This window comes from Apostichopus japonicus, chromosome 1 (assembly GCF_037975245.1).
Source record: "Apostichopus japonicus isolate 1M-3 chromosome 1, ASM3797524v1, whole genome shotgun sequence".
NCBI lineage: Eukaryota > Metazoa > Echinodermata > Holothuroidea > Aspidochirotida > Stichopodidae > Apostichopus > Apostichopus japonicus.
This window is the reverse complement of record NC_092561.1, coordinates 3,012,297-3,039,180: the sequence shown is the minus strand read 5'-3', so window position 1 is coordinate 3,039,180 and position 26,884 is coordinate 3,012,297. Positions and strand designations below refer to the sequence as shown.

The 26,884-nt window shown below is 36.1% G+C and overlaps 1 protein-coding gene across 3 annotated transcripts; it reads right to left on the bottom strand.

The window, feature by feature from the left end:
- Positions 1-11: 11 nt before the first annotated feature.
- On the bottom strand, positions 12-25,997 carry LOC139980887 (C-Jun-amino-terminal kinase-interacting protein 1-like). Of its 3 annotated transcripts, none has more exons than XM_071993012.1 (11): positions 25,979-25,997; positions 24,075-24,178; positions 23,417-23,604; positions 23,116-23,209; positions 22,240-22,584; positions 21,007-21,261; positions 20,371-20,480; positions 19,227-19,343; positions 15,057-15,178; positions 14,512-14,616; positions 12-4,980 (listed from the first exon to the last, which is right to left on the bottom strand). In XM_071993012.1, the coding sequence occupies exons 3-11, from the start codon at positions 23,546-23,548 to the stop codon at positions 4,908-4,910; spliced, it is 1,353 nt and encodes a 450-aa protein (XP_071849113.1). In that variant the 5' UTR covers positions 23,549-23,604; positions 24,075-24,178; positions 25,979-25,997; the 3' UTR covers positions 12-4,907. The 3 variants fall into 3 exon arrangements, with proteins under 3 accessions (XP_071849113.1, XP_071849038.1, XP_071849188.1); XM_071992937.1 differs by lacking the exon at positions 25,979-25,997 and adding an exon at positions 25,545-25,765; XM_071993087.1 differs by lacking the exons at positions 12-4,980; positions 14,512-14,616; positions 15,057-15,178; positions 25,979-25,997 and adding exons at positions 16,750-16,793; positions 25,545-25,765.
- Positions 25,998-26,884: the final 887 nt, after the last annotated feature.

The window sequence follows — 26,884 nt, the reverse complement described above, 5'->3', positions numbered from 1 at the left end:
CACAGGACGACTTTATGGGGATTCCTTAAGTTTATTAATAATTATTTCAAATCTTACATCTTTAATGGAAAATGACAATCCAATGAATTACTTGAAATGATACAGGAATGCTATTACAAACCTTGCCATTAAATTGGGATTCAGCTAAATCGACATCATGTGTGAGAGGAAAGGTTTACAGTTCAACTGCTGCAATGAAATGCGGATATTCCGTTGGCGACGGAAAATATGACACCTGGAGGCATATTTCGATGTGATACAATGTGATAATGTTATAATAAAAATATACAACTAAAAGCAACAGCTTACACTGGGTGAGCTCGTATATAATGTAACTAGAGCATGAAATAAAGTTACGGTCATAGTCGTAGCAATATCGGTTTTAGATGAAGACCTTTAACTCAAAATGTGGATAGTATACGAATGCACTGTAAAATATTGCAAAATTCAAACTTTAACAGCCATCATCTAGTGTGTGCCTAATATTAAAACACATGCGACTAAAGAGCGTCATTAATTACACATTTGCTCTCTATTGCATCATTTTATCATTTGCTGCGGTTAATAGATAAACATTGTTTGCTACTAAAAACAGGTAAGTATACATACGAATAAAATTCTGGCAAGGAACATTAATGATCTATGCATAACTTATTCTTTACTGTTTTACAAGAAGTACACTCGTGATAATCCATGTATCATAAACCACAATATCAATATCACTATATGGTTTCCACATGTATGATTTCCACATGTATGAAATGTGTTTACTTCTATCAAGAAAATTGCCCGGACTTTTTTTGTTTTTCTTCCTTTTCTAAGATGATCAGGTTATAACATAAATAGTAATAATTTACTCGTGAGGGTCCTGCGTAGATCACTGTTGTAAACAGCGAAATTCACAAACATCATGGTACGACTTACTCGGAATGATTTATCTTTAAATAAAAACGATTGAGTCAAAGACCTACTTTTCAGTACGCATGACCCAAATACTTTGATCTCGCGAACAGAATTGACTCCTTAAGGAAACCAACATTGTGACAATCTACAAAGGTGAATTCTCAGTCTGTGAGACAATAAAACATCACCTTACATTAAGCTTGAAACTTTTCCTAAGTCTGCTTGTACAGTTTGTTTAACACAAAGAATCGAGTTACAAAATAGATGAGGAGTGCAATTAACATGTTTTCATTACCCCCCACGGGCCCACCCCCCCCCCTAGTCAGGCCCCTCACCATACACTGCATAGCATATACGTCCTGTTGTGTAAACATATTTTTGCAAGACGCAAAGGCCTAATTTAGATTACTTTGCCTTCACAACTTGCACGGAACAGAACTAAAGAAAACAACGTCCCTTCACTCCCCCATCCCTACCCTTCACTCCCCCATCCCCACCCAGCCGCCAGTCCCCTTCTACTTTACACAGCCACATTTTGTCACTAAAGCAGACTTAATCCGTCTTTCTCTACATCAAACTACATCACCGTATTGTCACCACATTTATAAACTATTTCTACTGAATACAATTTTATTCGATCACACATCTTTATTTGGAGGAAGACAATGAGTGGTTGATTTGAAAATAAACTAACCAGATTAACAAGCACATAGAATATACAGTCATAAATATAAACAATCTTTTATACATAGAAAGCCAACCTGCTTTTAAAGTATCTCTTTACAACTCTCTTTACTATATGAAAACATACATATTTTTATTAAACCAGGGCTGTGTTTCTCCGGCTCCCTGACGGACCAAACCAAATAGGCCTATATCCTAACGCAGTTGATACATACATTTTATGTGAATTAGCGAAGAACTCAGTAATCTGTTATGTAACACGTACTGCTCTATTATGTATACACTAATGTTCAATGAGATGAGAATGTAAAGCTGAAAACAGTAATTATGTCCTTTGAAACAGTAATCATGAAACCGTAACTACAAAATTAGTTAAGTGTTTAGGTCTGGAGAGTTTGAACAGTAACTATGTCCATTGAAACAGCAACTATGTCCATGGAAACAGTAACTTTGTCCATTGAAGTGGTTACCACCAAACAGTGGCTATAAAATAGTAATTATGACCGTTATGTAATGTTAGCTTGTGCTGGTGGGTTTGAACATTAACATGTTTATAACCTACATGTTTAGAGGGTCAGAGTCACAGCATGCATTCACATTGAATCAGTAAAGCTAACAGCAGTAACCATGCCCATTGAAACAGTTACCATGCCCATTGAAACAGTAACCATGCCCATTGAAACAGTAACCATGACCATTGAAACAGTAACCATGCCCATAGAAACAGTTACTCTGCCCATTGAAATGGTAACCATGCCCATTGAAACGGTAACCATGCCCATAGAAACAGTTACTCTGCCCATTGAAATGGTAACCATGGCCATTGAAAAGGTAACCATGCCCATTGAAACAGTAACCATGACCATTGAAACAGTAACCATGCCCATTGAAACAGAAACCATACCCATTGAAACAGTAACCATGCCCATTGAAACAGTAACCATGCCCATTGAAACAGTAACCATGCCCATTGAAACAGTTACTCTGCCCATTGAAATGGTAACCATGCCCATTGAAACAGTAACCATGCTCAATGTAACAGTTACTCTGCCCATTGAAATGGTAACCATGGCCATTGAAAAGGTAACCATGCCCATTGAAACAGAAACCATGCCCATTGAAACAGTAACTATGCCAATTGAAACAGTAACCATGCCCTTTGAAACAGTAACCATGCCCAATGGAACAGTTACTCTGCCCATTTAAATGGTAACTATGGCCATTGAAAAGGTAACCATGCCCATAGAATTGGTAACCACCAAATAGAGGCTTTGAAAGTTATTAAGACCCTTTATATTGTTTCTTTGTTCTGATGCAGTACGACATATAGTGTTACAGCATGCATATATAGTAGCAAATGCATGTTTAAACACAAGCACATGTTTAATCACAAACATGCAAGCTACTTTAAGACACCTAGAAGCACACAATGTCATGGGCATGGAGACCAAAAACGTGTGCACCAATTTCAGCAGTAAACCATATCATGAATAATCATGAATAATGAGTAGAATAATTAATTAAAACTACTACTGAATACTTACCATCTAAGAAACACAGGCTTCAATTTAGAGAAAAAACAGGGGGGGGGCTTGAGGCAAAGGAAACATGCTCCAACATACTAAATTAATGAAACAAATAAATACCAGATACCTCACAACTTTTAAAAATTGTAAGAAGACATGCAAATCAAAACAAAGATCTCAACAGTAGGATTGTGCTAGTACAGTAGTTCTTTATTTCTTATACCAACTATCAAAAACTCATTCATAAACTACAAGTCCAATTTATTTACTTATTTCTCTTTTTGTAGTTTAAGGAAATCAAGGTATGTAAATACTAAACTTTACAAAAAATACCTGCTTACAGAAATTGTGGCAAAGGTTTCATAAACATTTGTTTGTTGTCTGTTACAGTAAAACTGAAATCCTTTAGGATATCTGATTTTCCTTTAGTTATAAAATGACTCCGCTTAATGGCTTAATTCTAGAATACATCAATTAATCAATAGAAACAAAACAATCAGCTGGAAACAGTGGCCTTCCTCTGTTTCATCCTTAGAGTCCGGGAAAAATTCAACAGTTTTCTCTTTGCTCTGTTTCCTTATTTTGTTCTTGCAGGGGGGTAGGGAGGGGGCATGTAGGGGGCAGGTAGAGAGGGGGAGGTAGAGAGGTAGGTGAGGTGTTGGCCAGCGAAATTGTTAATTGAATATAATATACATTTATTTTGGGGTAAATCAGACGTGAACAGTTATTCGGTGTAAACATGTTTGTAGTTGCATTAAGGCTAATCATAATGCATTGCTTTAGTGAAGAATCATATATAATAACAATCAAACATATCAAAAGGAAGCATTCTTAAACATTCAATGCATAACATAAATATTTGCATAATAAATAAAGGTGGTACAATAAGCAACACTACAGTTTAGCACCAAACGTAATGTTATAATCTCAAATCAAGATTAGAGAGAACGGATAATGGAAAACAGAAAGACATATTTATTTATACCAATGGACGGACAGAAAGCGCAGTAACCATAGCAACAGAGAGTTACTGTACATGTAACGCATGAACTCAGGGTGACATTGAATTTCCACAGCAAACTTATTGGTATATTAATTTCCTCTCTTTGTACAGATAAATGTCTAAATATACTTTGCATTCTAAATCTTTGCTATGAGCATAATATGTCACCGTGTGGAATAATTATTTGGTAAAATCAATATGAAAATGAATAAAGGAATGAAGCAGATGTGTGCATGACAAAATGACAGACCCTTGCACTACTCTCAAAGCCACATATATATATATATATTTAAATTTATCCCAAATGGACCCAGAACTCCCTTTGATATTTGATCGTCAAAGAAGCTCTATCATGTGAGCTAATGATGGTTGAATTCTGAGCATCTTAAAAAAGTCAGTTGCCTTCCACAACAACCACCAACACTTTAGCCTAGAACCAACCACACCTTCACAGGGATGAGATGCCCAGCCTAGCCTATCTTAGGCTAATTACATATAAGAATCAGGGCTGAGAGTTATAATAACTGTGGTATTAAAGACCAAAGATTTGATATTGTTAACACCACGTACTGTATGTGGAGGATATTTGAACAGTTTTCCTTCCATTGATTTATTTCACTGTTTACTTTAATCTGAAGGAGGTACCTATCATGGCATATGTACCTAACCTACTTTGCATATAAAATCAGGGCTGTCAGCTGTTAGTCAGCTAATCAAGACTCAGGATGGAATATATATATATATATATATATATATATATATATATATGTCTCAAAATTAATTTCTCTCCATCATTCCATGTAGATATCTTCAGTTGGGTTTGTGTAGTCCAAAAACTCGGAATAGAACCTCCGGAACGCATTTCTGCAATATGAAGAGAATAGAATTGACATTCAATATCAAAGAAAAAAACTTCAAAAAGAGTACAAGTTACAACCCTCAATAGCTATGAACATACCTTTATTAATAATAGCCAAATTCCATGTGATAAATGATAAACAAGAAATATAAAAATGGTAAGAGAGAAACATGAAAACCATAAATCATGAAAAAGGTATTGTCTGACCAGCCTTGGGTCACCTCCTTCAAGGAATTAAATGAATCACACATCAAAAATGTCTTAGGTTCTTTAACTCATAAAAAAACTTTCCCAGCGATCCCTTATGAAAACATCCCACAGGGAGTATGAAAAGGAACAAAACTAACAGAGATATTTCCACTTCCTTATAATAATAATAATAATAAATGAACTTATAAAGCGTTAAAATCTACAAAGTATTCAATAGCGCTGCACAACCCTAATAGAATGCCAACTTGAAAAAATGAGTCTTCAAGCAAGACTTGAACTGACTGAGAGTGGGAGAACTCCGCACAGATATGGGCAGACCATTCCAGAGCTTGGGCCCAATTATGGAAAGGCACGGTCGCCATAGGTTTTCAGTTTAGTTCTGGGAACAGTGAGAGTGAGTGTATTGCTAGCACGCAAGGTATAACGAGTATTGACCTGGAAGGACAGATCGTCTGACAATTAGGCAGACCATTCCATGAATGCACTTATACACCAGGAGCAGTACTTTGAACTTAATTCTGAATTCAACAGGCAACCAGTGCAAAGAATGGAGGATACTCAACGATGGTGTGTTGAAGTCATAGCAGTCTACAACAAGCCTGGCTGCGCTGTTCTGCAGACGTTGCAGTCTCTGAATCAGATACCCTGGAATACCATGGAGCAAACTATTGCAATAATCCAAATGGCTATGAATGAATGAATGAATGGACCAATGTGCTCATAGTTTTAGCAGACATATGTTTCCTAATCTAGGTTCTGTCTACTATAAACATATCACAGATATGCACAAAGTTCTTTCTATTTAACAGATCTATAAATAACATTTGCATTTTAAATTATACAAAGCTTGTCATCTAAAACAACTTGTAGGACAGGAATGTTTACAAAATACTGAGCAGTCTAGTTTAATAGAGAAAGGTTTTCATCACGAAGAGGGGATTAAATTCTCTCAAAGAGAACAGATATGATGGAATTATTCTCAAATTGAAGGCAACAAGATTTCCAGTGACTAAAGATACATGTTTGTATCTTCTTTTCAATCTCTCTTCTTTTTTTCCTGTTACTAACATTGAGACAGAATGACAGAAAGTCTCTAGGGTAACAGAAGAATTCTTACTGAACACACCAGATTGATTTTCCTAGCTTGCAACAGTTCTGCTTAAGCACTTGACCTTTCGCACTATCAAGGGTAACCATGGCAACACTGAATCCAAATTCTTTAGTCCTTCACATTCTAGAGTCGTTGACCCAAAGGTCAGACATTATAAAGCACTTAGACAGATGCTACCCACCTGACCAGCTGCTTCCATAATACAAAAACATTTCAATACCAGTCATTATTTCTCTCTTGATTATTATTTACAGCTCTATGTCATATAAGCATTGCTGTTATTTAATATTTATTTAATATACAGTGACTCGGCATTTATCAAAATAATATTCTCACTCATAAATACAGTAGCACACTTACATTCGATCAGTTAAATTAATAGACAACCAGGATTATTACTTTTCAAAATTATTGTTAATCTCTTCAAATGATGTACCCACTGTATGATTACCAGACAAACTTGAATTTTAAAAGATGTATGAACACAATAACTATATCTTTATGTGATTTATCTGTGAAAATATAGCTTGAACCATAGAAGTACTTCCTTTGTTTCTTAATAGCAAGTTTCGTTTGATTAAATTAGAATTATTAACTGAATGGTTTAGGCAGGGTAAATAAATAAGAATCACCAAATAATAAGGGCTCGACTGCTTGTAAATAAAAAATGGATAATTATGTTTGTATGTGATTATCTATGAAAATATAAAGTAGTTTGAACCACAGAAATAGACAGTCATTTCTCTGTTTGATTTAGAATATACTAAACCAATGATTAGACAGACTAAATAAAGAACCAGCCACAACTAAGGGCTGAATTGCAGACACTTATAATAAGTAAAAGATCAAAAATAAAAACATAAACATTAAAAGTCTATAACTCACTGGTTTGCATTCCATTATACTCAATACCTTCTCTTTGCTTTTTCAGAATTCATCGATTCCCAGATGTAAACTTTTTGTACTTAATTTACAAATTTAAGATGATTATTAAAATAATTTAAATTCTTTGAGTTAACAATTAGGAAACAAATTGTGATCCATAAATTGACCGGCTTTATTTAATTATGATCTAACAACAAAATGGATTTCCTGTAGGCACGTAGGTTGACAAGGATCGTACTACAGTACTGTAGCTTCGTATTTTGCACTTCATTGTACTTTGGGGAACAACACTGTGATCCAGTGACCTCCATTACACCAATGTTATGTTACAACTTTCTTAGTTTTTTTCCCTTCTGTATGTTAAAGGGTGTGAAGACTCGCGCAAAAAGAAATGTCTCATTCCTGTAATTTGACCTAGTTTCGAATGAGGTGTAACAGAAGTGTTAAACACTACCAGAAAATACACACACAGCTTGGTACCTTCGTTAATTAGACACTAGTTTATAGTCAGTACATACAGCTGCGGTCAATACCCACAGCACAGTATACAAACGATACAGCGATGGACATCTCAGATCCAGCTAAAGATAACAATTCAGGTATCAAGTTTCATTACTGTCTGCATTTTGTAGCGACACAAACAAAACGTCACTTGCAAGCAACAGAAAGTTAACTTTTTCAGATGGCCGCACGCAGTTTGGGGCGAGTCTTCAATGCCTTTAAGAGATAGTGTCACTACTATCATCACATTATGTGCTTTTCTCTGAAGTGACAAAACAATCCCCTGAGATCAAATGACCACAATGAAAAACATCAAACCTTTAAATTACAAGAAAACATATCAGCAAGTTATAAACTACTTAAAGGTATTGAAGACTCGGCCCAAACCGCGTGCGGCCATCTGAAAAAGTTAACTTTCCTTTGCTTGCAAGTGACGTTTTGTTCGTGTCGCAACAAAATGCAGACAGTACAGTAATGAAACGTGATACCTTGTTATCTTTAGCTGGACCTGAGATGTCCATCGCTGTATTGTTTGAACACTGTGATGTGAGTATTGCAGCTGTATGTTCTGACTATACACTAGTGTCTAATTACCGATAATAGCAAGCTGTGTGTGTGTATTTTCTGCAATCGATGGTGGTGTCTAACAGTTCTGTTACACCTCATTCGAAACTAGGTCAGATTACTGGCATTAGAAGTTTTTTTTTGCGCGAGTCTTCACACCCTTTAATGTATTATGTTACTTACTGTTTCACATTACGTACAGTTGCTTTCCTATACACTGTAAGATGACACTGAAGATATGCAATATAGCTTTGTTTCTGACATGTCAACAGTTTCAAATTCTATTAGAAAATTCAAAAGTGTAACAAGAGATTAACATCTAGTTGAATCGAAAGGAAATTCCATTTCCTGAAAACGTTCCAAAACGGTGTATCTATATCTGGTATTAGTTGACCTTCATTTTTGCAATTTCTGGTAATATACTATATTAACGTCAACTTCCAATATCTGGTGACATTAGGATTCTGTGTGATGATAGATCCAATAAAAAACATATATATTCATATATATTCTCACCTTACCATATGTTTTCATTTCTTTCTTTCTAACTTTCTTTTGCTTCCTTTTTGTTGTTGTTTTCATTTTAACACAGACTCAAGATTTGCCCTAATTCTTAATACATCTTAAATCTGTTTGATCCTTAAGTATATCCTTCTTAAAACACAAAGATAGACGACCAAATCTCCTGAAAAAAAAATCCTGTTTTGTGAAAAGATTTAGCACTCTTCTAAGTTTTCAAGTGTTTTCTTCCGGAGATTCAGTTGGTTTGGGAAAAGAACTCGCGTGTTTCTTCGACAAATGACACAGTTTCCAATTCCACAGACCATTGGGTCCTGAAAAATGCTTGCAAAGCCTTAGTAAGGCTTGCACGGTAAACGGTAAACGTACACTAATAACACGAGGTAATTTGGTTTTTATCAGGTTTTTAGGTTTAATTTCCTTTGTTTTTTATTCTCTTGTGATATAAGTGTAATTCTTTGTAGGTTTCATGAATTCATCCCTCTTATCATATCTTTCTTGTAATCTGCCTTATCTACTTGCATTCATTCTTATTAATATTGTTTTTATAGTGAGCTGTAATTGCCCATGTTTGCTGCTAAAAGAAGTTCATTTGAATTTGAAGTTTTGAATTTGAATTAATACTTTGTGTCATCAATTCATTTCAAATGTCTGTTCTGACAAAAGATTTTCCTAAGATATAATTCTCTTTTATCTCCACAAATCTCTTTAATCTCAAGAACTTCTTTGGTCATTGACATAACATGAGTTTTGGATAAAAACCAGACAAAACATACACACTTTTCTACACTCTTGGTGGTTGTAAATACAATACATCAAAACCTTTGCAATTGGTTCCTCTACCCATAGCATGCCTGGATACAACAACTCAAAGATTTCCTGCACAAACAGAGCTTTCCCGCAATGGTATGCATATATATGTCCTATACTAACTATTAATCATATGCAATGGTGATACTGTTACTCCCCTATATTTTTGTTGCCCTTGTTCAATCAATTGTTAAATCAAGCTTTCAGGTCAAATGAATTTATTACATCCTGCCATCCTCTAAAGAACCCCAAATAGTTCCATTGTATTAATAAACAAGTTTCCTTTAGTACCTAACAATCTACATTGTCCTATTGTTTTTGGTAATTTTATCATCTAGGTCAGGGGTTGAATTCTCACAGAATTTTCTACCATGCTCAGCAAAAAACATTGGCGAAAGCCAGACAGCACCAAAACCTCACCGTAACAACAAATTTGAGCAATGTAACAGGGTAGGCCAGCCGAGTTCTCAAGTCTCTTAGCTAAAACATTGCACAATATATAATGTACACAAACTCATACTTGAATTCACCGTAATGTTTAAGTTGCCAATTGAAATCTAAGGAAGAACTTTTTGCCCGACCTTCAATTGATCATATGCTCTTCATTAAGTTGTATATTTTCTAGACTATTCATATTTCTCGATGACATCCTGGTAGGATGTGAAGCTCTTCTACTTGATGGCTTCCATTCCCTACTTTTCATTTCATTAGAAACTCTGTCTACTGTGTCTAATTATGAATTTATCCTTTTCAAAATTGCAGACAAACGACAACACTTGAGGCAATAAATATGACATGTATGGATTATTTCACCCCCAAAAATAATTAAATATTTATGATAAGTTTCTGTACAGGGGTTGCATGGCTCTAGGTGTATTTAGCAGTGCATCTTCTACTTTCTAAGTTCCTATTTGTGGGCATGTGTATGAGGTGAGGGTGTAGCTGGGGGGTGGTGGAGTAACTATGGTAACATTTACTTCTGTATACATGTATATTATAATAATGATAATAATAATAATACTTATTCATATAGCGCATTATACTGACGGTCTCGATGCGTTTTACAAGAAACAAAATGAGAACAAAAATACAGCATAGTAGAATATTAACTTAAACATACATGAAGGAATAAAAACAAAATGAGTCCATTGAGGGTAGCATGTGAATAAGTGAGTTTTTAAGACACTATTAAAATCTTCTTTGGTAGTGGCATTCCTAATGTGGATGGGGAGAGTGTTCCAGAGTTTGGGGGCCGCAAATTGACAAGAACGCTCACCGTAAGGTCCTAGTTTTTGGTGGCTTCAGGAGAATAGCACTGTTAGCTCTGAGTGAGGGAGTTGGAATTTTGTATTAAGGTGAGTAAGTTGGAAATAAAGTTTGGTGCAAAATCATGGATGCCTTCTTAAATGAGGGTGGGATCATGTTTGTACTATATTCTTTCAGAAATAGAAAGCCAATGATGTTGGTGGAGAATATGTTTAATGTGGTATATGTTTTCTGTGAGGGTAACTAATCTGGCGGCGGTGTTTTGAATGCACTGAAGCATAGAGATTTAGTAAGCAGCAATTAAGAACAAATAAAAGGCTGTTAAAACAGTCAAGTCTGGATGATATAAAAGCATGGATAAGTGTTTCAGTCAACTTTTGATTAAGATATTTGCAAATTCGGCTTATTTTCCTGATAGCGTGTGAAGCAGAGCGGCAGATACTATGAGCATGAGGCACCAATGTGAGTTTATCATAAAAAATAACACCCAGATCTTTAAAAGAGGGAACAGGAGATATATACAAGAACCGCTAATCTTAACGGAAGTTACAGGGAAGAGGGGGGGGGGGCAGTTACAGGGGTAGCATTACAGAACCCTGACGAAATGTGCATCAGTTCGGCTTTATTGTTGTTGAGAATTAGTCTGTTGTTTACACACCAAGTTTTCATTATGTTTATGCATGATTTAAGATGCATCTATTCATTGACACATAAACTTGTGCATCATCTGCATAAATCATTCCTTGCAGGCCGTGAGATGTGATAATATTTTCAATGTGGGAGGTATAATATGTTAAAACAAGTGGTCCAAGCACTGTATGTTACGAAGGAGTCAAACTAGAAGTGTACACTTTACTTACAAAAGTAATAATCTATTCTTTATTTTACTGTTTTTGCTGTTTACTTATTTTTTTTTCCATTATGTACAGTAGTAGTACCCATTGCATGCAGAAAATAAACTTGAAGCTTGAAGCTCATTAAAAGGTGCCCTAAGGCTTAACAGGAGCAATATATGTTTATGTACTACAAAGCAGCTATCCATCATTGTGGGTTGTTCCATTCTGTAGTGATAATGGAATACTGCTAGTTTTCTGAAGACCCACCGAATACTTGACAACAATCTGGAACCATGAGTCTTTTAATACGCACACACATATATACATAGCACTATTACTATGCACGCAGTAACACACCATTTAACAACCAGTTTGTGTGAGTTTACCACAATACTCCTCTAAATTAAAGCCCTAATTTGCCCAGTGTCAACATCTTAATTTACTCAGTCTACCAGACTACTTCATGATTAAGATGTAGGCTATAACAATACCATTTGTAAACAAGTTACTACCAATTTGCCCTATTTTTTTGATCTCTTGAACTTTGTATTAGAAGCAAGCCATGGTGCTACTCAGTGCTGGTAGCACTGTCTAAGTGTGTATGTATACACCTTTCACAATTAAATTAAGTTGCTTCTAACGCTTCAATGGTTCCTCTGTGCACAAAGATTTTTCTTTCATTCTTTCAGTTCAAAGTCTATGGTCAAGTAGTCATAGTCTATGCAATGAATAGTTTCAAATATACTTTATTAAGTCAAAGTAAAAGTGCTTGCACTGCTTGTTCATCTGATAAATGATTTAGAAATTTGCTCCAAATACTTGATATGTAGAGCAAATTTGCTTGGTTGATAGCATAGAATATTCAAATGAGATACAAATATATCCTTCAAAGTCTTCCATTTCTTGTGAAATTCATGAATTAAAATTCATTAAGTCCGTTATAAGCAAAACAAAAAGTTGGCAAACTATAATTAGAATGGCACCAATGAGCTTCTGTAGTACTATGCATATATTACTGTAAATTACCGTAAAGCATTTATCAAGATTAAAATTTATCAAAATTATTTGTGTAAGCTCCTGTGACTCTCAAATCATTTCTAGGCATCAAGTTGGGAGGGGGTGGGGGAGGGGGAGCGATGGTGAATGGGAGGGGAATAAACCAGACAATTAAAAGATGAGAATACTTGTAATTTAATGTACAAGCTAGTTTATACATGTATACACTAATGTAAACCCACACAGTAAGCATCTTCTTCCACACATTCGTCAACAATTAGAATCTTAAATTGTTTTTGGAGCTATCCATTCAATCGTTACGTATAATGATAACTTTGAGTCTCTGTGCTTTAAGTCAACAAAATTCAACACAATGTCGTACTAGTACTAACTTGTGCTAAATAATGTTGATATAATTTTTGTCACACCATGAAGTGTTATTTGCCCAGACACTTGTAATGACTTACTTGCGCATAAAAAAAAGAGGATTTTCGGGTGGCATTTAACTGTTTGTTGTATTGGAAGGATATTAGGGCGACCATAGTCGGAGTTTCTGTGAGCTACGCTTCAATTTAATGTTCAGTTCAATGCATGGTGAATAGGTACTTCCTCAAACTAATCACCAATTAAAATTATAATCATTCTACAGCAATACATTCCATTGTGATCGCTAATACATCTGTACACACAGTATTATAAAGCAGCTAACCTTTATAACATATTTAACGGAAGTTAATTAATCTTTTTGAAAATAAACAAATGCTCACAGATGGATGCATTTAAGTTCCATTTTCTAGCATTTAGTGATATTACACACACACAAAAAAAGTTGCTAGGTTTCATCACCAGGAAAGAGGAAACATATAAACCAGGGGGAGAAATTGGTCAATAGTCTGTGCGAGTATGATACTTTTATCTTCCTAATTTAACTAGACCAAAGGAGAGGGGATTTAAGAATTGTCTAAAATGGTGCAAATTTGTTATAAAATACTCACTAGCATAGGCAATATCTTTTTAATCTTTCTGTAAGCTATGTGGATTTGCTTTTGAATAACACAAGTAATTACCGAACCAGATGTGTTATGACACAATTGATTTATCATGACACAAAAGGGAAAATGGATTTCAAACACTGCTGAAGTGATATACTTGTTTTTTTTTTCAAACAATTAAACAAATTATATATGTTTCCAATCTGTGCCTGAACAATCTATTGTGATAGTATTATGAGAGAAAGGGTTTTAGCAAGTAATTAGTGAATGTGGGAATTCATATGTCATTCAATGTTTTATAACAAATCCTTGTACTAGATTTGATTTGATATTGTGATAAAACACCAAAGTTACTGGTTATTGGAAAATGACACTTCTTGGCAAGGAAATGAATCTTCACATACATTCACTCAACCAGTGGCTGCATCCCCTTGATCACCCCACCACCCCCCTCCCCTTTCCTCCAATCATTACAAAGCCACTGGAATATGATTGCTATTATGATGGTTGGCTCCACCTCCCTGCCGACAGTTCATCAATCTTGGCTCATCAATCCTGAGATTGGCACTCAGGGCTCTCAGGATCCTCTGACAATACTTTGTGACCAAACATTAAGTCGCGGACCATAATGGTTGCATACCATTGCACTAAATGACCACTCATATATAACATTTCAAAAGTGTTCACACTTAAGGGCAATAAGCACTCATGATGTAATGCTCGGGCAGCTTGAAAACAGCTATAAAGTGCAATGAGGCACAGCAAAGATGGCTGTTTATAAAGGCCACTTGTCTCAGCTGGAGCTAGATGCACTCAAGATATCTATCAATTTTAATTTTAACTTACCCCATAGCTTCAGCAATCGGTCTAGTTTCTGCAGCAGTCTCCGCACTGAAGACATGACAAGCAAATCTCCTATCCATCGGGTGTTTCGTGATGAATCCAAAGTATCTACGAACAAAATATAAATATATATATATCAATATGACAGTTTAACAATGGAGTCATAGAAACAACAAAATATATTGATAGTAAAATAACCTCCTTTACATCCATCAAAATAAGATGCAAGCAATTCCAGAATGGATTGAATATTCTCTTTCCATTTCGTTTTTTGCTTCGTTTTCATTAGAGAATCTAGCAAAGTTTGCAGTAATAAATAAAACTGCTTTTATTGGCAAATAAGTTATTTGACTGTGTCAACAGACCATGCATGCGAACTGTTCCCATCAAATAAAATCTATGTTTCTTACCTGTTACTAGCTGGATGATATCCACAGAAAGAGACATTCTTCCTATTAAATAAAATCTATGTTTCTTACCTGTTACTAGCTGGATGAAATCCACAGAAAGAGACATTCTTCCTATTAAATAAAATCTATGTTTCTTACCTGTTACTAGCTGGATGATATCCACAGAAAGAAACATTCTTCAGTGAGAAGTAATAATCGTTGACATGGACCTGCTTTCCACTCAAAAATCTCTCTACTCTTTTCCTCACAGAGTCCTTTTTCTGGAAGTGGTAGAAGCACAAGAGTTAATTACGACATTCTTAATATTCCAAGTCAAGGTTACAATTCTTTAAAATTATGAAAATTTGAGTTTAAACATTTAATTTTACTATTTCCAGATTATAACCTTTTATGCCAAGGGGAAGCATTCTCCTGGGCTTAGAAGTATGTGATGTTGCGTTATACTGTAATTTTCCTACAGTATCTACCTTTACAGCCAACGTTGCTGAAAACAATAAATACTTATCGAAACAGAAAGCCAGTTAGCTTTGGGGTTCCTTGCCTTACAGTTTGCTCAAAATGTTAATACTGTAACTATTGGACTAATGTAGAGCAAGTGAGCTAAATTTATTCAAGAATTTAGTGAGAACCAGAAAAGATTTGTAGAAATCTGTTGTGGACATCAACCATGTCATTCACTCATAAGGATCTTTAAGTGATATGTAAGAATTTTAAACCAAAATGTTTCAATATCCAGAAAGAAAAGTCTTCCTATGTGAAATGTAGACACATTTGACCAACTTTGAGCTAGCAAATCCCTTTGATAAATGTTGAGAGTTACATGACATTGTCTATATACATTGTGAAATATTTTTGAGCAAATTGCCAATTTTTCCACCATTTGAGATAACCTTTCGTCCCCTTGAGCCAGTTTGTGCCCATTTGAGATAATCTGTTGTCCCCTTGAAGCTCACAGGGTGAAAAATGATAGGAGGTTTAAGTGCATGTTTAAAGCAAGAGTATGAACTCTGAAGCAGATTTCATTAACTGGATGCCAGGTATGTTTCGTTGAAGACCTATAGAGCCCCTTCACAAAAATAACTGAACTGAATTTTACCAAACTATGTTCACAGAAAGAAAATCATAGCATTGGGGAATTCAAAGATTAACTGCAGCTTTTACTTTGAGTTATCATGTTTATAAGGTTTTCAGGCTTTGTTGACCTGATGTGACCTTTAATCTCTTCCAATTTCGATAGAATTCAATGTAAGATAACATTACATTCAAATTAGAAGCATTTGCGTAGAAATATAAAGTATACCAAATAAGCGTGGCACTACATCAAGTGCTACTCAACAGAAACTACTTAAATGTAAGCTGTGACTGCTTACAACTACCACTGTAAAGTGCATTGATGACTCTCACAGATAAAGGCATCCCAGAGCAGAATATTATCCTTGGAAAACATCTCTTTGCACCTCATGATAAATCATGAGACTTCCAGTTACCTCATGTTGTTTGGAACTGGATTTTTGTCATGAACAAACTACTCGTTTATGAATGAGGTGTTGTAAAGTTCGGTATCTCACCATCTCCCTTGAAACACTGAGAGGGCCTCAAAATTCCAACACTCCCCCTTTAAACATACAGATGTCAACTTGAGGGGGTCATGACCAATATCGTGTCTCTGGATATCCTGGAATAAATGTGGCCCTCTAAATTTAAAAATAAAACTTAAATCTGACTTTAATTGAAGGATAAAACTAAATCTGACTGCAATTGGATACGATTCAAAGATGGCGTACAATTTACATGAAATATCTAAGAATGGAATTAAAGATGAACAACTTACAAGTAAAATGGACTGGTATGACATCAAACAGCACATGAGGTGAACTAAAGAAAGGGAGCATGCAGGGTAGATAAAGGAAAAGAATTGGGTGACACAAATAGGACTATTAGTACACTGGATATAATGTGTGCTTCAAGAAAGATAATCAAAACAAGTACAAAAAAATAGATAAAACATTGGGAGAGATTATTGATTATTTTAAACACAGAATTAGGTCATGACGATACTACGAGTGGGAGGAGAGAAGAAGATGATCTGTTACAATTTGTTCTAAATTGACTTTTCAAAAAATGATGCAATTAACTTAAGATGTTGAAGTTGATTTTCATATAGATTTCTGAAGTTTTCCATTCTTTGTTCTCCTAGTTTTGAAACTAGCAGATTTAATATAGGTATGACACTCTCCATTAGATAGGATGAGTCTTTTGCACATAAAGCAAAATGTAATTCCTAATTTGGTCGAAACTATCATTTTTGTACTCACCCAATGTCTTTGGTTTCGTTCAAACTTTAAACAAGTCGTAAATGTCAAATGTCAAACTACATTCGGTTGTTTTTACTTTCACTGGTTGCTACAGTAGTTATCTCATTTGAAAACAGTCTATCAAGTCAGAATTAAAATAACATTTTACCTAGCAAGACCAGTTGTTTTAATCTGCTCCAATATATCCAAATCACTGAGATATCACTGTTTTGATAAATTAACACAGCCTAGTCACAGAAAACTACAAATTGAACAGAAAGATTTCCCTAACATTTCTGAACTAACAAATCGATTGCTCTACGTATGTATAGCACTAAAGAAAAGAAAAAAAAGCTAACAAGATCATCCAAGACCAACCTTTACATTTCATTAATTTTGTAGTTATCATCACAAACTTTTGATTACTTTGTTTATCGCTTCTTTTTCTTCCATTATTTTTGCATCAAAGCTTTTCATGAGGGCGTTGTGGTCAAGTGGTTAAGGCAGTGGACTTGTGATCTAAGGATTACAGGTTCGAGCCCTGGCCAGATCATTACGTTGTGTCTTTGGGCAAGGCGCTTTATCTCCATTGCCTCTCTTCACCCAGGTGTATAAATGGGGACTTGGGAGGTAACTTGTAAATATAGTTGCGTGCGCCGGTTTGTGGCTGCACCCTATGGGAAGTCCCCCGGGGGACACGTGGTTGTGGTGCACTGTGGTGCCCCAGGAGAGATTGTTTGAATTGTGCACACTTTGGTATGTAGGTGTGACAAGTTACCAATGACCAGGGTTAAGTTGTAAAAGTCGTGTCAAAGGGCCTTGGCCCTGTACAAGACTGTAAACCTAAAATAATAATAATAATGATTCTTTTTAAGTTTTTGACAATATTGGTATCAATTAAACTTAAATATTTCCTGGAAACAAGGAGACTAAAGTTAAATGAAACTAGGGGCAGCTGTTGGAGAATACAGATTCAGATTCTATGTCTACTGTATATAGAGTGTATGATTGTACATGAATGAGATGGTCTTAACTTGCTCATGAGTTAGTTTATATCTAAAAAAAACAAATATGTTGTTTGTATGACACACCCATCATACATAAAATTTCTATTTATTCATAGTAATTATCAAATACAAAGATAGAGTATCCTTAATATCAGGTATTCTAGGTCTGCCTTTGTTTGTCACAGGGACAAGGAAAACAGTTATACTAGGCTTGGATATCAGACTATATAAACTACTCAAATTGAACTTGAGATGGATCAAAAGTGGCCTTACTAAATGACAGTAGACTGGGTTTGGCCTTTTAGTGTCAGTAAATGGAATTTTGGCATTAGTCCACAAGACAATAGGGAGATATGTTGGGAAAGCTGAAGGGCACAAAGGCAATTTTAACCAATAGTAGTATGGGGACTGAGGCACTATTACCAATAGTAGTGTGGGCACTGAGGCACTATTACCATGAGTAGTGTGGGCACTGAGGCACTATTACCAACAGTAGTGTGGGCACTATTACCAATAGTAGTGTGGGCAATGAGGCAATATTACCAATAGTAGTGTGGGCACTGAGGCACTATTATCAATAGTAGAGTGGGCACTGAAGCACTATTACCAATAGTAGTTTGGGCACTGAGGCACTTTTGCCGATAGTAGTGTGGACACTGAGGCACTATTACCAACAGTAGTGTGGGCACTGAGACACTTTTGCCGATAGTAGTGTGGGCACTCTTACCAATAGAATGTGATATTACATTTTCATTTCACCACCAACCACACAGGGTAAATTTACAACCCTTACTTATGAGAATGGTTGGACGGAGCCAACAACTGACACATAATTTCAAACATAGACATGCATATCTAACACAAAGACAAATTCCCAAACAAGCAACAGCTTCCATACACAGAGGTAATACAGACAATGAACTTTGTTTGACAAAAAAACAGCTAACAGCCCTTTGGTTACCATAGAAATGGTATGGCTGCATACTTTAATAGCCAGTTTGTTATACCTGAGGGCTTTTGGCCTTCTTGGAGAGATCAATCATTTTGACGCCATGATCACTGATCTCTAGAATACATTCTGACGGTGGGTGACTGCTCTGTGAGATCTTTCTTGCCGTAATTACCTAGAAAGTTCAAGAAAATATTCAATTAATTGATCACTCTTTTTTCTAGACTTTTACTAACTCTAAAATAAAAGACAAAGAAAATTTGCAAGATGAAGATGGATGTTTGTTCCAGGTTTTACAGCTTCATACTCTTCAGGGCAATTCTGGTGATCAAATGCATCCATGTTTAATAAAATAAATTTATTTCTTTTTTGAAATACAATCATTGATGATATTGCATGGATTAGCAGTTAAAAGGAGACAAAACCCCAAACATCAGTATTGATGTGATGGTAGAGATAAATGTCATAAACAACTTCCATACACAACCAAGAAAAATATTATTCCATTTGGGAAATATCACAGATTATATGTTTTTTTTCACATAAAAAGCTGAAGACTTGATCAAGTCTAAAATATGACATCATAGAGCCACATGTACTTCACTTTTTTTTTTGCAATTCTTTGTTTTGCAATATTTCCTTTTCTATAATGCAGATTGGTTTTGAAAAATGCTGAATCTACCATATTGAGGCTTGTCACATGACCAAATAATGACATTGGTTTTGTGGACAAAATTGTCAACATTTCACCTTAAAAATATGAAAAGAAAGGCAATACGGGAAAGTCAAAGTTTTCATATCCTAATGTCATCATGACATCACATATTTATAAAAATGAGAGCTTCCAAGCTAAATTTGTAAGCTTTTAAAATATCTGCCAAATAGAACAAGATTTTTCTTAGCTGTTTGGGTGAGTGGTTCTTCACAAAGATCTCAGTCATTTAATAAACCCAAAGATGACGGTTGGGATTGTGTCCCCCTTTGAGTTTTATATTAGTTATAATAAAACTGCATAAAAACAAAGATTTCTGCATATCATAATACACTGTATGTCGAACTATATAATAAAAGATTTTTATATAAAATCTTTACAATGAAACATACTAATAAGGTGAACTGCACTATAAGATGATCAATACGGTATCTGTATCAAGCATTGATCACAAGGCTTGCTCCCTGAGAATGTTTGCGCGCAGACATACCTTAGAAATAGCTCGACATAAAACTTCATTTCCTTTATGCAGCGGGGTCTCCACCGAACCCAAGAAGGCCAGTTTGAATCGGTTAAGGTGGTACTCTTGTGCTTTTTGACCTAAGAGAAGAAATTACACAAGATGATGGATTAAAGAACCTTTCAAGGGAATATAAGGAACAAATAAACTGTGCAAGTTTTGACCTAGGAGGAGAAATAAAACCATGATGATAGGATATAAAAATTCAAAGGATATAAAAATATGGTGATTAAGTTTCCTTTGTAGCACAGCATGAACTTTACGCAAATGTTCTTCTTACCATCAATGTATCAAAGGACATTTTGCCATTGTTTGGTTGCATACTGATAAGGCATCTTGAGCCTTATGTGACAATGCAAGTAACCCATAGCAACAATCTTTGAAGTGACCAAGGGTCAAAGGTGACATGGTAATGAGCTAACCTGGTTCTGTCTCTGTTTCTTTACTATATATTCTTGCATATCTTTCTGGGTAACACCCGTCCTCTCCTGTCCTAAGGTTGATGCCTTCGCACCATCCGTCTGTCCTTATGTGACAATGCAAGTAACCCATAGCAGCAATCTTTGAAGTGACCAAGGGTCAAAGGTCACATGGTAATGAGCTTACCTGGTTCTGTCTCTGTTTCTTTACTATATATTCTTGCATATCTTTCTGGGTAACACCCATCCTCCCCTGTCCTAAGGTTGATGCCTTCGCACCATCCATCTGATCCTGTCCGTTCAACATAGATAGGATCGTTGACATCCAGGAGAAGCTCATCCTCGTGACGAGGAATGAAACGATGGACCGTCTTGTGAGTCTGAACTCTGACCTCTCCATCTATCACCAGAGTAATAGGTTGGTAATAAGGATGTTTTTTATCTGCAGAGAAGAATTTAATTTATCCATTATCAAAGTGAATTAACTTATAAATTGTTCATATCCAGGGCAGAGAGCTGGTGATGGACAAATGCCTCCATCTTCAGGGGTAATGGAGCCACCAAACTCAAACTAGAACATTACTAAGTCCACCCCCATATTCCACTAATCTATCCATCATGCTCAAGCAACTATGGTATGTATCACAATGTACCTCCACACAACATGTGTGTCTGGATGGGATTTGGATTGCCTGCTTGCCTGGCTTGCTTCAGCTTCAAGCATCTCCAAAGTAGACATGGCCTTTACACATATCTATGGGATATCTGACACCAATTTGGCCTACCACAGGAAATTTTTCCTTTCTTAGAGCAGTTTCATTCCAAACTTTTACAAGTATAATTCCTTCTATTGCTGGGATGGAAAAGAGGGACGACAGTTTTTTGGTTAGCGCAGGACTGAAACCAGTGATTCAGATAACAATAACCACTGCGGAATCTACTCAAACATATCAATAAAATCACATAGTTGAAGAATAATACTAAACTACTGTGCATCATCAAAAAGATGGTCACTACCATCGTCCTCCCAAAGAACATTCATGAACTTAGTATCGTGAAGTTACCATATAACCATCCTACCTTTGTATAACCATCCTACCTTTGTATAACAATCCTACCTTTGTAAAAACCATCCTACCTTTGTATAACCATCCTACCTTCGTATAACCATCCTACCTTTATATAACTATCCTACCTTTGTATAACCATCCTACCTTTGTTTAACCATCCTACCTTGTGTAACCATCCTACCTTTGTATAACCATCCTACCTTTATATAACTATCCTACCTTTGTATAACCATCCTACCTTGTTTAACCATCCTACCTTGTATAACCATCCTACCTTTGTATAACCATCCTACGTTTATATAACTATATTACCTTTGTATAACCATCCTACCTTTGTATAACCATCCTACCTTTGTAAATCTCCTCTTTCTCCAATTTACTGAGTTTTTTCTTCTTCTTTTTCTGCGGACTTCCAGGAAATTCTTCAGGGCTGGAATCTTCCTGCAGAAGCAAGTTTGTGTTGGATAAGAACGGCAGGTATTGTTCACTAGTAGAGTTGAGATTCTCCGGCAGGTGGTCGTGCTGCAGTGCTGGCATTGTGTTACTGTTAAATGGGGATGGTACGTTACTGAGAATTTCGCTGACCGATCTATCGGAGCAAGGAGTGACCTCTAGCGAAAGACTTTGGAGAGTTGGAGACATGTCCACCACCACCGGCGAAAATTCTCCAAATCGATAAGATAGATTCAAGGACTCTACACAGAGGAGGAAAGAGTAATGTCATTGTCGCATGTGAAATAAACTATTCTTGAAGACAAAGTCTGTTTGTAGCAATCAATATCAAGATTGAACAGCTAAGACAATGCATGTTGAAGTAGAGGTGGGATTCAAATCAGCGACAAACCAGGAACAAAGTCTTCTGTTCTACAAAATTATCTTCCCCACACATCCTTTTGGTCTTTAAGAGCAATTAAGCTACAATACTTCTGTCATAGATAGATGTCAGGGAAAAGATTACGCAAATGCAGGTATTTGATGGGCGGTAAGAAACCAGCATAACCTGCCTTCTAAATGAACAAGACATTAGCCGTAAGTTTGCATCGGGAAATACTGATATATTAATTGAATAATTACAGAAATCAGTAATGTCAAAAGCTCAAGTAATCAAATTCCAAAAAATATGTCTCTGTAAGCTTTTAACTCTCAATTAAATACATTCTAAATCCAGTCATATCTAGACCCTTTATCAGGGAATGAACCAATGAACATATATTAAATAAACTTACCAGGTCTTTGAACAGGCATGGGGGGTAACTTACGACCACATCCTCTTCGATTTTTCTTGGCTGGGCTACAACTCTTACTCCTCTCTTTACATCCCTGTTTCAAGAGAAACAAGAACTGTTACAAACCTGATACATTTATGATAAAAGTACTTGAAGGTGTAGGTGTTCAAATGGGGTGTTCAAGGGTAAAGTTGACATGCACAGTTAGTATTATATAATGTAAGAGTGAGGTTGTCATGCACAGTTGGTACTAAATAATGCAAGAACTTGAAAGTGTTTGTATCCAAGTTAAGAAACAAACCTCATCTTTGTTTACAGATTCCTTAAGATCTCCTTTTAGTATATGGAGCAACTTTATAGCTTCATCGTCCAATTCATCTGAGATGATGGATGACTTTTCCTTCATGTCAATTTCGACGTTTAATGTGATCATATCCTCATTGATCCGATCACTGGATCCAAGCTCATTGTTGGGAACATCATCATCATCTGAAATGGGCAAATTAATAAAAGACAATTTCAGAAAAGAAAAATGAAGAATAACTGCTTGCATTTCCATGTATTATTAATTGATACAATAAAAAGTGTACTTGTTTTCTCTCCTGAAACTTGTGCATTGCTTTTAAGCATTCTGGAATATTCTCTTCTAGCCCAAAAATGGTAAAATCCAGTGATAATTGTTGGTCGTATATATATATATATTAGCCTACTGAAAATTGTAAATAACATAGGTTTACCCAGACCAAATTATTAGTTAGCTACAACTGTTTATCTTCTGTAGCAAGATTACGAAACTATACTTTAGTATTCTTCAAAATGACAAAGTAACAAAATATGTGAGCCTTAGGTATTTTGGAGTGTACTGTAGGGAGAAAAAAGAAATGGCTAAGAAATTACCTCAATCCATTCATTAAAATGAAACAACTTTCCCTTTTCCTAGGCACGCAGACTAAACTTACTTGAATCTTTTTCAAACTTCAGTCTGTTTAGGGCACACTCTTCATAGTTGTAAATGTCCCCACTCTGGAAGTCATCCAGACTCAGGTCATGGGTCAACCTATAGCTGTGAAAAGAAGATTTACTTTATATTAATATTAGGACCACTGTTATTCATAATATACATGTCAATGACATTTGTCAAGTGTCAGAATTTGCTGGAACTATTTTGTTCAATGCTAATGATGCCAATATTTTCTTTGAGTTCGACAGAGTCCATAGAATGCATGATATCGTCTATACTGAACTAAATAAATTTGCTAATTGGCTTGCTGCAAATAGGTTATCAATTAAAGGGTGTGAAGACTTGCGCAAAAAGAAAAGTTTAATGCCGGTAATCTGACCTAGTTTCGAATGAGGTGAAACAGAAGTTCTAGACACTACCATCCATCCCAGAAAATACTCACACAGCTTGCTACAGTCGGTAATTAGACACTAGTGTACAGTTAGTACATATAAAGCTGCGGTCAATACCCACAGCATAGTGTACAAACAATACAGCGATGGACATCTCAGGTCCAGCTAAAGATAACAAGGTATCACGTTTCATTACTGCCTGCATTTTGTAGCGACAAGCAGAAAACTTCACTTGCAAGCAAGCAACGGAAAGTTAACTTTTTCAGAGCGCGGCACACGGTTTGGGGCGAGCCTTCAATGCCTTTCATTTTATTTAATGCAGACAACACTAACTATATCGGATTTAATGGCAGAAGAACAATTAATTGGAAAAATGATATAACAATGGACGGTAAAGTAATTAAAGGAGTATCAACTAGCCTATACTCAATTTAAATAAAAAGTGGTGTAGCTATATTAGCAAAGCAAAAACATTTCTTCCCCCAGAATATACTTATAATGCTTTATCAATCTGTAATAGCACCACATCTTTATTACCGCTTGATTATCTGGTCTGGTACAAGCATTTCACAATTAAGCCACCTTAAAATACAAAAGGGTGCAATAGTCATATATCTTGGGGGAGATTAGCACTCTAGCTAACCAGGTTTTACCCTTCTGTCAATAGTTTAATAATAATTGTTGATCTTAATCAGTCTACCTGTACAGCTAGTCTGACCATTACTCCTACTCTAGCCTACCAGCACCAATACGATGCCAAATGTTGATTAGGCATATTAACATCAATCTAGGGCCTAACTACCACTACTCTTTACAGACTACATCAAATGACATGATTATGATAGCTGGATGTTGGCATGGCATGCAGAAATGCCAGAGTTATGACTGACAGTTAGGCTACATTAATTACTAGCCAGATAATAATATGTGGGCCTACTGTAGTATCAATGGAATTTCTAGCCTATCGTATGTGCAGCTTAGGTTAGTAAGTGTGCCTAGGCTAGCAATAATAATGTTGTAGCCAAGGTTTTGTGTAGGCTAGTAATAGTACAGTAGATCAACGGCATATACTGTACCCATAACATTCCATTTAATTTTAAGACAATTCACAATCGTATCAAACTGTTTCACGATAAATTAGAAGAACAAGCGTCGATGATCGTTTGAAAATATGTCCGGTTCACACAGTCTCATATTTAAGAACGTATGAGATTCCTTCGAAGAAACGAAAAGGCCGACATGATTTGATTGTCTTCTTAACCGTACCGTTGACCTGCAACCATATGTCAGGACCATATGTCAGGGCTTAATCGCAGTCCTCATGCATACTGAGTAGATAAGTCAATGAAATGATAAACATATGTAATATATATTTACGACACTAGGGCATCTTAATTGCAAGCATTATTCATATTATTTATGTTGTTGTACTATCTTTCATTACCTACCAATAGATATAGCCTAGGATTAGTAAGGAACTATGCGTCTAATATATGATAACATAACTTACAGAAATTGTTACAATTTATTGTCTACGCTACGATGGGTCTATTGGCGCGACTATACAGTACTAGGCCTATATTTCACTTATTAAGTTTTCATTTTGTAAAGGCCAGGGCATAGAGTCAGGGAGACCCCTCTGCGAATTAATATGAAAGGGAAACTCCCTCGATCGACCGACGGTGCTATATCCGTGATATTGTAAAATAAGGATAACAATGGGTCTATACATATACAGGTGCGTATCCAGGGGGGGGCGTTGGGGGCGCGCGCCCCCCGGTAAGGAAAAGAGAAGAGAAAAAGAGAGAAGAAAAAAGGAAAAAAGAGGGGAAAAAAGAGGAGGAGGAGAGGAAGGAAGGGAAAAGAAAAAGAAGAAAGAGAGAAAAAGGAGAAAAAGAGGGAGTAAAGGCAAAACGCGAAGACAACGGGAAGAGAAAGAAGAACAGTGACATCATTACAGCGCTGAAGGGTAGCCAGTGACGGATCAATGATTTCGTAAAAGTGTGACTCACCCTACCCCTTACACCGACAACTCCATTTTTTGACGTTTCCATTTTCCTCTCTCACTAATGATCTATATATACTATATAAGGTCTATCATAACGCGTGTGTAGAATTGTGCTATGAAACCAACTGTGGCTGGTCTCGAACTCGACCGTGTCGTCGGGGAACATGACTCATTTTGGGATGTGGGCGCCCTCCCGCCCCCCCCCCCCATTCAGCATTTTTTAAATGATATCGCTAAGAAATTTCAAAATAGAAAGTGCTTAAAGGCAACTAACAAGGCCTGGGAAGTGTCATTTCCAGCGATCTGGGAGACATTTTCGGCCAAAATTTGCTTGTACGCTTCGCGCCAACCTATGGTGGCGCTACGCTTAGATAATTTGCCTACAGGCTTCGCCCCTCCCTTGGCAAA